At 34.7% G+C, this 13,267-nt stretch overlaps 1 protein-coding gene across 1 annotated transcript; it reads right to left on the reverse strand.

Annotated features, from left to right (window-relative positions):
* Window positions 1–1,982: 1,982 nt before the first annotated feature.
* Window positions 1,983–3,738, reverse strand: LOC115992585 (F-box protein CPR1-like). The gene is made up of 2 exons (XM_031116801.1): window positions 2,489–3,738; window positions 1,983–2,217 (listed from the first exon to the last, which is right to left on the reverse strand). The coding sequence occupies exons 1-2, from the start codon at window positions 3,637–3,639 to the stop codon at window positions 2,211–2,213; spliced, it is 1,158 nt and encodes a 385-aa protein (XP_030972661.1). The 5' UTR covers window positions 3,640–3,738; the 3' UTR covers window positions 1,983–2,210.
* Between the last annotated feature and the right edge of the window lie 9,529 nt (window positions 3,739–13,267).

A 13,267-nucleotide genomic window follows, 5' to 3' on the forward strand; every position in this document is an offset into this window, starting at 1 on the left:
AGAACCAAATTTAAAGTTAGAGACAACTGGCTTAAGGGGGATAAGTCCAAAAATCTTTACCAATTGGGAGAGGAATAGAGATAGTTAGATCCATACAATACTGGGATGAAGTGGGGTTACGAAATTGTATTGGGAGAGTCATACAATAATACTAGTGGATTAAACCAATACCAAATTGTAGTGTAGAGGTAGTAGAAGCGGGTACAATTTTTTGGTCTATTCAATGGGCAATGGATAAACAACTATATAAGGGTTTGATAAAAATAGAATCCCATTCTAATAAGACTTGCATGGAACCGATGGAAGCTCTAAAAATGGTAAAGTGAATCCTACGCTAAAAGAGTATAATAAACCTCTTTGAACAAATTTATTCAATTATTAAAAGAGTATAATGCAAGAGTTACAACATCAGCTAAAAAAAATGAGCTGGATTAGAATGGCAGATTTTAAGTTAAAGAATTTATTCTAATTTAAAAAAAAAAATTAAAACACCCAAATAAAAAACATATTTCAAGAGACCACCTCCTCAAACCAAACTCACTCTCTGCAACTCCTCATTGCCAAACCCGCCAATCAAAGAAACTTACAAAACAAGGACAAAATGCTTGTTAGAGTCCACAATGAACTAGACTGTGAGGCAGTGATCCAGCCAGTTGTCTTGCTGGTCTTATGGTAGGAAACACCCTTAATAATACTTTGAAGGTCCCCCATCTTTTATCTGTGGATCATACATTTATTTTTTGTGGAAATAACTTCATGACAAAAAGTGTGCACTGCTATGTTTAGAAGACGTATCTAGGTAAAAAAAATCAATTTGAGGAAATTTGAAAAGGCTCCAGTTGGTAGAATTTCAGAGGTGGAAGAATTGACTCAAATCCTAAGATGCAAGGTTCTTGTGACTCGTCTGCCTATGAGATACTTGGGACTTCCGTTGGGTGATAGATTTAAATCTAAAGTAATTTGAGAAACAATTCTTGAGAAGGTGGAATGTAGTTAAGTGGGATGGAAGAAGATTTATCTCTCTAAGGGTGGTAGGCTCACTCTAATAAAATTAACACTTTCCAGTTTGCCCGCTTCTTGTCTCTTTCCAGTTGGCATTGTTATGCGTATTTAGAAACTTCAAAAATGAGTTTTTGTGGGGGGGGGGGGGGGGGGGGGTAGTTTATAAACTTTTCATATGGCAGTTCGGGGTAATAAGCTTTTTTTTTTTTTCAAGTAAAGTTGTGTTGGGCAAGCGGCTTTGGCATTATGCCAAAGAGAAATATGCTCTTTGAAGGAAGGTAGTGGATGACAAATATGGTAGTGAATGAACGGGTGGTGTTTGAGGGAGAAATGTGTCCCCTATGGAGTACGTCTTTGGAAGCATTTTAGAAGGGGTTGAGAGAAATACTAGAGATGCCAATTTCTTTCCTTCGAAGAGTATTTGGAGGGTTTAAATCCCTACTGAATAATTTAAGAAGTAGGAAAGTGTGGGAGTAAACTGGTGCTGCATGTGCAAGAAGAACAGAGAATCAGTTGATCACCTACTTTAATACTTTACACTGTAATATTGCTAGAGGTTGTTGGTCTCTTGCGCCTTTTCTCTTTGGGGCACAGTGGGTTATGTATGCCTTATAAGGTAATTGATTTGTTGGAAGGGGCAATTTGGCAGACATCAAAATGGATAAATTTGGAATTTGATCCCTTTACGCGAATGGCAGACTATGTAGAGAGAACCCAACAAACAGACATTTGAAGGACTTAAACAAACTATAAATACACTAGGATTTCAAGAAACCAAACCAATAATGAATCTCAAGGCAAAAGCTACAATCTCATTCAGTTAGCACTTAATTCCTTAATCAAACTATCATGAGACACTAAGGTTGCTTATAACTACCACAAAAATTGTTATGAGTCATAGTATTTCCACTAAAGAATCTAGGCATAATAAGACCTAATCAGGATATGAGATATAACCGATCAACTATAATCTTCCAAGAACAATCTTTATCATATTAGATATTCATAAGTTTCAATAACATTGACAAGATGAAAAAAATAGCTAAATATACCATAAGACATGAATAATCCAGCTTTTGTTATATATAGCTAGTTAACACCACAAAATCAATAATTAAATATTACTTTTGAAAGATAAAGTCGATTACACAATCGCCTTTTTATCCTTTTTGCATTTTAATGCTTTTCCCAAGAGATTCTGATGGACATTAATTCCTGGCAAAACAAAAAACGAGTTAGAAATCTAGTCCCTTTTTTCTTTTACAAGTAACTAAGATTTTATTAAAATAGATATGATCTGTACACAAAGAGAAAGAGCCTATAAAATCAAATGCATACCACTCAAAACAAGTATCAATTCTTACACGAAAATTCACAAAATCTTCCCATCATTAAACACCCACTGCTTCAAGACAGTTATGCAAACCAATACCAAGACAGCCAATTAAGCAAACAAAAACAATTCATTTTAGCTCCATTGTTTTACCTCTTCCTCTTCCTCTTATTCTTCTTCTGCGTAGGATCAATCACATTATCACCATCAAGGAGAAGAAGACTCCCAATACAAGTTGCCACCTTAAACACATACGGAAAACTCCGATTCTTAACCCTGTAGCATCTATTCTTTTCTATGTCATACCAAATAAGACTCGTATGGCCGCATTCTGGGTGCTCCTCCAACAGAACCTTCTTGCCATTGGTGGAAAACATTAGAGTCCTGAAATACTCAAAGTTCCGACACAGTACATTTTTCTCAATTTTAAAAATCTGAGTCCAAGAACTCTCTACCCCATATTTTTTCATCAAATAAACATCACAATACATGTAATCATGAACAATACAACAGAGGAGTCCTCCCAACACATCCAAAAACGTAGACAGATAGTTTTCTAGCGGAACCGGCGTCCCATAGAACCGAAATTTCTCGGTGGCGAGATCGAAAGCAAGAAGCGACTTCCGATGCTGCCCAACTCGATCAGCCACTATCCAATACACATCTCCATTCAAAGCCACCGACTTCCAGTGACATATCACCATGTTGGGCCATTGTTCATCAATTTTTTTCCAAGTGGGTGATCTCATACTACATACCTTGACTTCAAACTCCATACCAATCATATCTTCCATATAAAATTCTATAACCCTCAACACCTTATAGTCGTCGTTACGCGGATCGTGCCCGAACGCTAAATGGGAAAATCTAACATCCGAGAAACCAGAGGGCTCCTCAATTGGCTCAAAAGGAAATCTCCTGTACTTCCTGACCAGTGGATTCCAAATTGCGACGTCTTGCTTTTCGTGCCCCTTGTGAAGGCAAACCAAGCCGTCGCAATAGTCCGAGATGACCCAGTTTAGTAGCGGCTGGTAAATTTCAACGGTCTTGCCGAACCGATTGTACTTGGATGAGAATTGAACGGCGGAAAAATAATGTGAAGCCGGTGCGAAGTCCTCTTCGTTGAGGATGAGTGTGCGGTCTCTGTTGGTCTCAATGGAGAACTTCAAGTGCATTTTGATGAAATATGAACTGGTGATTAGGGCGTACCATTCCTTAGAAACACAGAGGAAGCGTACGACAGACTTCACTGGTAATCGGATTAGTATCTCGGCGATTAGGTCTTGCAGTAAATTCGACATCATGAAAATGGATTGAATGGTGACTGGCTGTAAATGTAAAGGAGGAAGTTGAAAGGTTCGATTAAAGGTAGAGGGATCGGCGAAGTTGTTGGTAATTGTGCAGGGAAGGTGTTTGCAGAGAGAAATGATTGAAAGAGAGAGTTAAGTAGTAGTACTTAGTACTTGATGTGGGTCATGTAAATTGACTAATTCGACCCTTGCGAGCGGTGAAATGAGATAACGGAACCCGTTTCCCTCTCGATTCAAAATTCAAATCAGTCCCTAAAATGAAATGAAATCATCGCATCCGCTTCGCATCTTATTTAAAAATTAATGGGATAATTAATATTCCTCGATTTGGGAAAATGACATTCAACCTCAAATCTGGGGGGAATAAACACTTTTCGAGGTTTGAAGAAATTTTATAATGAAATATTTTAAATTTTTAGAAGGATCTCTTTACCAAGGTTTAATCATGGTTAGTAAAAAAAAAATTAAATTATAAATCTCGAATAAAAATGCAAAATCTATCAAACACCAAAATACTTACAAGGACAAATATCTCTATAATCCGTTGAAAAAAGAAAAAAATAATAATAATAAGCAAAACTCACTCTTATTATTTTAAATACATTTTAATTAAAATTTTAAAATAATGAATTTTAATTACGAAGTGTAATAAATTTGGAAACCTACCCTTAAGTAAAGAGCAAGTTAGTACATAACGTTTCTAATATTAATTTAACAAAATTTGGTCAATTGGATGTCAGAGGAAAATGTTTTCCCCCTTCAAGTTTGGGGTGGAGTGTTATTTTTCCAAATCTCAAGGAAAGGGAGTGTAATTAGGGATGGCAAAATTTACTTGAGTTGCGAATAGTCGACCGACTCTAATAGGGCGAGTTTTACCCGAACCGTGAAACATTATGGGTGGTTTGGGTTTTATTAATTCAACTTGTAGCGGGTTTGGATCGAGTGCAGGTATTATGCAAACCAAGATAGTCAATACCGTACCGGAGGCTGTATCGGTTTGGCCAACGGTACGATATATTTCGGATACTGATCAATACCAGTGTACCGTTTTGGGTTTACTGCTATTTTTTATATTTATAAATAAATATATATATATATATATATATATGTATGTATGTATGTATGTATGTATGTATATGTGTGTGTGTGTGTGTGTGTGTGTGTGTATAATAAATATAAAAGTTTACCATAAAACATTTCCTCAATTCAGAACTAATTATTCATGGTTTTAGACTTTAGTATCAATTAAAAAAAAAAAAAAAAAAAAAAACACACACAACACAAGTATAAAAAATAGAAAGCTTAAAAGTTACCATTGCATACTAAGAAAACAAATAATACTAATAAGTTAATGCAAATAAGTTACCATTCTGCCCTAACAAAAATTCAAAAATTACAAAACTTAAAAAAAAAAAAAAAAAAAAAAAAAAAAAAAAAACTTTTTCCTATACTGGCCGGTACACTCGGTATTGGCTAGTATTGCTCGAAATTGACAAGTACATGGTCGGTACGGTCGGTATTTTTTCCGGTACGAAACAGGGGGGGTTATATGTATCAGTTTGCTTGCCGGTACAGTATATTCCGACGGTACCGACCGGTACGGTACAGAATTAACTCCCTTGATGCAAACCCACCCCAAACCCAACCCATATAAATTAAAATTACTAAAATACGTAAGTATATATATACCATCAACTATACCCAAAACCCTAATCACTTTTACTTTCACTCTCTCAACCACCCCCTCCCCCCTCAAGCTCTCACCCTTATCCTCACCCTCACCCTCACCGACCCACCTTCAGTCCCTCATGGGCTCACTCTCATCGACCAACCCTCAATCCCTCACGGCCTCACTCTCACTTTCTTAGTCGTCGCCCCCCTCAAGCTCTCACTTTCACTGATCCACCCCCAGTCCCTCACGGTCTCACTCTCACTCTCTCATCCCTGCATCTCCACCTCGCCGCGGCGACATCGACGCCAACTCCCTCTCGGTCACTCACAGCAACTCACTCTCATGGTCATGGGTTCATTCTCCACTCTCTTTCTTTCTTAGGGTTCATTTCCATATTTGAACCAATTGATTGTGAAAAATAAAGATGGTCTTCAAAAATCTTACAACCGAATTGATTGTCATTTTCCTATGACTGTTTCAAAGTATTCTTGCAAAAAAATTCCGAACTCCTTAAATGAATTTCATCTACGTTCTACACATTGTTTATCAATGGACCTTCTGATCTCATGTCAAGAGGTTCTCTCTAGGTTTATGGCCAGTTTGAAATGGAGGAGAATAGAGTAGAGTTAGCCAAAAGTTATAGCAATTAAAGGAGTAAAAAAACCAATCGAATGGCCCCTAAAAATAAGCCCTCTAATGTACGTTGGTGATTTATTTTTATTTTGCAGGGCCAAGTTTAGTGCGTTGTCAACATTGGAGAGGTATTTGATGACTTGTTGTGAGTAATCTAGTCAATTGATTACTAGATATAAATTCAGCATTCCAACCTACACTATGTCAACTTTTAAGATTATTGTGGGCTGGGAGATGTACGCATATAAATTCTGTAGCCGAAAGCATTCTAACCTACACTGTCAGCTTTCAAGCTTTCAAAAAAAGTGTGTAATAGCATTGATGTGATCCCTTTACGCCAATGGCGGACTATGTAGAGAGAACGCAACAAACAGACATTTGAAGGACTTAAACAAACTATAAATACACTAGGATTTCAAGAAAGCAATCCAATCATGAATCTCAAGGCAAAAGCTACAATCTCATTTCCAAAAATAGTGAGAGCCTAAAAGTTGTTTACTACATACAGTTAGTACTTTTTTTTTTTTGGGTAAACTGGATAGTATATCAAACAAACTAAGTGGTATTCACCACAATATTACAAATACGGTCTTGGGTCAAGCCCAACTTGTCCGAAAGCAAAAGATTAACAATAAAAGGAGGAGACTCAAATACAGTAAAGTCATCCTCCATGTTTGTTCCAAAATTTGTGAGGGTGTCTACACATTGATTTGCCTCTCTAAAGCAGTGAATTAGCCGGACCTGAGGGATGTTCGTCATTAGGTGCTTGCAGTCATCAACAAGAGAAGAAAACTCCCCATTAGTATGAGTGGCTTGCGATAATAATGATATCACTACCAAGGCATCAACCTCCACTTGCACTGCCTCAAGTGATAGAGAACAGCACTGAGTTAAGCCATCCTGTACAGCCTAAAGTTCCGCAGCTAAGCTCGAAGTGAGACCAATTGCCCTTGCAAAACCCGATATCCAATTGCCATGACAGTTTCTTAGAAGTCCACCACACCTCGCCAACCCCGGGTTTCCTTTGTTGGAATTATACTTAAAAAGTAATAATTCAAGAGAAACAAATATAATACACCTATCAGTTAACAATTATATTATGTGCATATGTAATAAAAATCAACAATAAGATGTGAGAAATTTACATACTAGATTATGTTATTCAAGGACCTCACAAGCAATCAGGATGCTCTCCCCAACTGGTCAGGATTAACAAGAGCTTTATTTTCTCTTTCACACCCCCTTGCAAGTGTGGCCTTGACAATATTTATAACATTCAGAAAGGACATGACCAGCCATAAAATCCTTCCTATCGTAATAACACTTCATGTAACAGAAATGTCACATTTGTTAATAAACAACTTTATTAATTAGATTCATTAATGAAGAAGTTCATTAATGTGTTATTACTTTTGTAACTCCATGCTAATACATGGATTCATCTATCGTTCATATCTAGAACTACTATAATGACAACACCTTTAATAGGAGTTCAAGTTACTGATATTGACACGATAGATTTATTAAAGCCAACACTCAACGTGCATGAATCTCATTATGGAAGGACTTCCGAGATTATTATGCACTAACCATCGAAAGACTAGCCCTTATTGTTTTCCATAGTCTGAGCAATTTTAACTTGCACCTCCCTTCCATCATGGTCCAACAATGTACCTATCAGAATAGGCTACATCATGATGGATATGGTCAAGCCAAGGACTACAATGAATGCATTCATAATCTTAGTCTACTAAATCAAGTAGACCTATTTCAATATATCAATAACTTACATCATAAAAATATTGCATAATTTCACAAGAGACTGAATATTTATTTGTTAATAATAGAGGCATCATATATATATATTATGTTGGACCACATTATTCTAACATCCTTGTGTTGAGCCGTTCGTGTTCAGTTTTACCCAGCTCACAAGGGGTTTCACCCAACGAACAGCAACAGTAGAAGTTGATTGGGGACTCACATGATCCAGAACACAACCAAAACTCATAGACTTGAGCCTCCACAATTTTAAACAAGCTCCGAGGTGTTTGAGGGGGTTGAAACACTAAAAGAGAAATTCTTTGAGATCGGTTTCCTGTTTACTTGTTTGTTGTTTGTTGTTTGTTTCTTTAGACTTTAATTTATTACTAGCCGCGAACCCGCACGTTGCGCGTGATAATTATTTTTATGGTAGTTTTATTAAATTTTTTTTTTTTTTACAATTTAAACTAATCTAATAATGAGTAATGTATTTCATAATTATATTTTTATTTATTATAGGAACAATCATAAATGTAATAAAGGAAAAATCCAAAACACCAAAAAAACGTAAACTAAAAAAAATTAATAAAATTTAACAATAATTAATTGAACCAATATTAGGATAAAATTTTGTTTTTGATAATCTATTAAGGTTATTTTCTTTGTAGGAATTATAATTTTGGCCACCCAAAACATATTGTCAAATAAAAAATTATTAGCAAAATCTAAGAATTAAATTTCTATACATGTATTGTTATAAAATAATAATAATAAAAATAAAATTGCAAAAGTTAAAATTTGTCACCTATCCAATTATTTTCATTTGGCTAACCTTTGCTTTTCTTTAAATGAATGATATTATAGAGTACTTCTAATACAACTATTAAGAGTACTTTGTCCGCCACAAAAGATTAGAAAATAAACAAAAATTAGTAAAGTCTCATAGTTTAACATCTAAATTGAGCACTATAAAAAATCATGCTATATAACAGAATAAACACCAAATTATCCAAATCATGCTATGTAATAGAATAATATTATATTTTTATATGCTATATTTAATTCTTTAGAACGCAATAGGATAACATTTAACAATCAAAGAGAATAAAAAAAAAAAAGAAAACAATAACAACAATTTAAAAAACAAAACTAAATTGCATTAACCTAAAATAGAGTTTTAAAGAATATAAAAAATTATCAACCTAAAGTAGAGATGCAAGACAAATAAAAAAATTCTACCAAAAAATTTAGAGAGAGAGAGAGGGAGAGAGAGAGAACCACTTTTTTTTTTTTTTTTTGGTGAGGAAAAACTATGCATAGAATAGAAGAGATAGTAACAAATTTATAGTAAAATGGTGTGAATAAGAAGAGAAAAAAATAAAGGAAGATGAAGGGAAAGAGGAAGAGGAAGAATGATATTAATGTAGAGGGTAGTGGAGAGATGAAAAGGTAAGGGGAGGAGATGAAAAGGTAAGAGAGGGAGAAAGATTGAAGAAGTAGTGGGGAGATGAAATGGTAAGAGAGAGAGAAAGGTTGGAGAAGTGTAAATATTAAAAAAATAAATGTTAAAAACAATTATAGGAAAATTAAAAAAAAAAAAAAAAAAAAAACCTAAAGCTTGAAAGGTTTCAACGTTGTTTTTGTTTTTTTTTTTGTTTTTTTTGTTTTTTGTTTTTTCCTCCTTTAAGTTGAAAAGGCTAACACAAACCCCTAAAGTTGAATTGAAAAGACTTTGGATTGGGCTTGATAGTGAAACTAAATAAATGAGAGGTGGGCTAGATTAATTATATAGATTTATTATAGGGTGATAGTGGAAGTAAATAAATAAGTAGTGGCCTAGATTTATTATAGGGTGATAGTGGAAGTAAATAAATAAGTAGTGAGATGCATTTATAGGGCTGAAAATTGTAAAAACCATTTTAAAATTGTAGGACAAATTATATTTAAAAAAAAAAAATGACGTGGCAGCTAATGTGGCGCAACGTGAGAGCAATAACATTAAACGCTACGCTTCAGCTTTTAGTAATATATAGATTAGAGCATACACGTCAGGTCGTGTATAGTAAAAAAATGTATAGAAATTACACGGTTTTGTCTAAAAATAATTTACATTTGTCCGTGTATAATTGTGTAAATTTATAAGTTTGCTATAGTAATTGTGTAAATTTACACTAAGACTATTCACTTTACTTTTAGTTGTTTTATTTATTTATTTTTAACATATTTCGTGAATAAAGGAAGAGAGTAGATGGTAGTTGTTGTGTGTAATAAAAGAGAAACAACTAAAAAAATCAAGAAAAATTGACATTTTAATGAAATGTAGTGTAAAATAGATATCTATGTGAGGTGTTTTGAAAAATAAGTATGTAGAATATAAGAAATAGGGTTTTCTACTAAAATAGATAGAAATTTTTGTACAAGCTAATGCAAATGCTTTTAGTCATTTAGTGGTCCTAAAATTTTTCTTAGTGATGTTGCACTACCTTCAAGATTCACCCTTTAGATTTTAGCCCTTCAGAGCATTAGTATCCAATCTTCTAAACCTCATAATATGCTATATTTTAGCATAAAAGTACTAAAAGCACACATTACCCGAAGCTGTAATTGTAAAAAAATATACCTATTGTGCTACAGTAGCCTCTTATTACAAGTAAGAGGCTACTATAGCAAGATTGTATTCTTAAATAATATTATTTTATTGTATCTCTAATTTTTTATTAATAGAAAGAGGAGAGATGGTTTTGTGTTGTATATTTTATTGTGTAGATATATATTATTTTAATGTGTTTTATTGGGAAATAAAAGTTGAGATGTTGGGTGTGTTGTAAAATAGTATAGTATAATAAATAAGGTAGTTTTTGAGATGGTAAAGTGAAATTTTTTAAAGATACCGGATGCGAATGCTCTCACTTTATTCAGGGAAGTTTGGTAGTGGGCCACTTTTATTCGTTCCACACCCTTCTCATTTTTTTTTTTCAAGTGAAATATGTGGCTAGGGTTCAACATCTATGCCTTTGTCTTTTTCTTTTTTCTTTTTATTTTTTTAAAATAAGTAATATGATATCCATTTATTTAGTTGTATATATTACAATATACTAGTTGTTAAGAAAAGAATAAAGGGTAAATTGCAAAGTACACCTCTTAAGTTTGAGTTGCTTGGATTTTATATCCTAAAGTATGAGAAATTTGATTTTATACTTTGAAGTTTAGTTCCGTTAACAAAAACACACCCTCAGTTAGTTTTGGCTGTTAAGTGACACATCATCGTGCAGATGTATTTTTATCTTTTGCCAAATCATCCCTTAAAAGATGTAGACCCCGCAAACCCTTTCAAGCTCATCCCATTATGTATGCTTATAAATATAATTTTTTTTAATGCCTAAATATATATTGTAAGATATCGTGTAGGAAAATACAAAGCGCAAGAGAGGCGTTGAAAAGATGGAATAACGATTATTTTTGCCATTAGAGCATCCATAGCAGTGGAGCTAAAAATTTAACAATTTAGCTCTACCAAAAGTTACTTTATCTATTTTACTTACACACATGCTGCAGCAGTGGATGTATTTTAGCTTTCAACACAATAAAATAATATAAACATTACAATAAAATAATATAACCATTACAAGAAAATAATATATTCCATTACCCAAAAAACAGCACCAACCACAACCACCTCTACCATCAGCCACAGCCACAACCACACCCATAACCACCACCAACACCACCACCAACACCACCACCACCAGTCTACAGCAGAAAAAAGAAAAGAAAAGAAAAAAAAAAAAAAAACCAAATCTCCAATTTTTTTCCTCAACCCAGACCAAACAAAATCACCAATCACAAATAAAATAAAAAATCACCAATCACAAACAAGCACAACGTCGGCGAGCTGGGTTGGCAGAAGGGGTGGCTCGGTGATGTGGGTCTGAGGCAATCGGTGGCTTGGGATGGTTGGTTCAAGCCGGCGGCGGTGAATGAGGGAGCTTGAGAGAGTGACAGTGAGAGAGGAGAGTGATGGTGAGGCGATCGATGGCTTGGGAAGGTTGGGTAGGGCCGGCGACGGTGAATGAGGGAGATGGAGAGAGTGATGGTGAGAGAGGAGAGTGACTGAGAGAGGATGAGAGCTTGAGAGATTGAGAGAGTCTTGGGAGAGGATGAGAGCTGAGTGACTGAGAGAGAGAGAGACACGAAGTGAGAGAGAGAATGAAATAATATATTTAATCTTCGGGGCAGAATAAAATAATATTTTTTTTTAGCTCTCATGAACAGTGCACATCTATAGATAGATGTGCACTGTAGCAGTGGAGCTAAAAAAAATAGATTTAGCTCCATTGCTGGAGCAAGATTTTGATGTTTGAGGAGCTATAATTTAGCAATATAGCAATATAGATGTACTGCTGTGAGTACTCTTATAACCACAAAATCAATAGTTTACCACAATTTTTAAGAGGATGTGCAAAGTAGGGATCATTTGGAGCAAAATTCTCTCTTTGAAGCCAACCTATAAACTGAGCTTCAAAAATAGTTGATGTAGAAATGTCTATTATGGAAACTAAGATCAAGGGAACCTTGGCTCTAAGAGTTTATAAAACTCCAAAGTTTGTTCCAATTATTCACTGTCATTTGAAGGAAGAAGAAACGGATAGTGGCCAAAAAAGTTCACTCAGATGAAAGACTTACTTCTAAGCATGATATTGAAACCTATTTAAAAAGTACATAAGCTTCACAAAAGTTTAAAAGAAAACGGAAAGTTCCTAAAGTCATTCTTCAAAATTTCTCCCACCAACATAGGATGAAATGAAGGTCCTAAAACAAATCATTCAGGCACAAGAAGCTTACATGCCAGAGGCAAAAAAAAACAACTTGTAACTTTGCAACCCATAACAAAATAATCAATCACATTACAAAATTAACCTTAAGACCATCCAAGACATCAACCAGACCCAACAGAAGTATTTATAAATGTGATCACATGAAAAAAACTGTTAATAGCCACGAACTTGAACTTCTTGTATCTATCTCGTAATTTTTCCTTTAAATTATTAATTTGTAAGTTATTCAAATATTTCACAAACGACTTTCTGGAAAGCAACTATCTACCTTGTCAATCTTGCTCAACTTCTCCTGCAATGAACTTGAAAATAGCCCCTGAGCCTCCTAGTCAATGTTGTGACCCTAGTACTCTAGCTCAATAATATATATATATATATATATATATATATATATATTAAAGGAAAAAAATTAGTGCACACAATGCGTTTTACACAATTCAAAAATACACTGTGTGGGGCCCAACAATATTTGGGCCAGCTCCATTTATTCGTTGGGGCTCAAAGGCCTAAGCCGAGGAAGGTTATGGCCCAGGCACGGTAATGCAAGTACAAAATAGCATTGGGATACAGCCGAGGATAATTCAGTCCTCGGCCAGTCCAAAAGTCTCCTCGGAAGAAAGGGCAAAAATGGTATAGAAACAACTTGGGAAAAAATCTAAAATATCTGTGCCAATAGAAAAGGGTATGCTGGAAAGTGTAACGACCGGGGAAAGCTGCC

Source organism: Quercus lobata, chromosome 5 (assembly GCF_001633185.2).
Source record: "Quercus lobata isolate SW786 chromosome 5, ValleyOak3.0 Primary Assembly, whole genome shotgun sequence".
In the NCBI taxonomy this organism is placed as follows: Eukaryota; Viridiplantae; Streptophyta; class Magnoliopsida; order Fagales; family Fagaceae; genus Quercus; species Quercus lobata.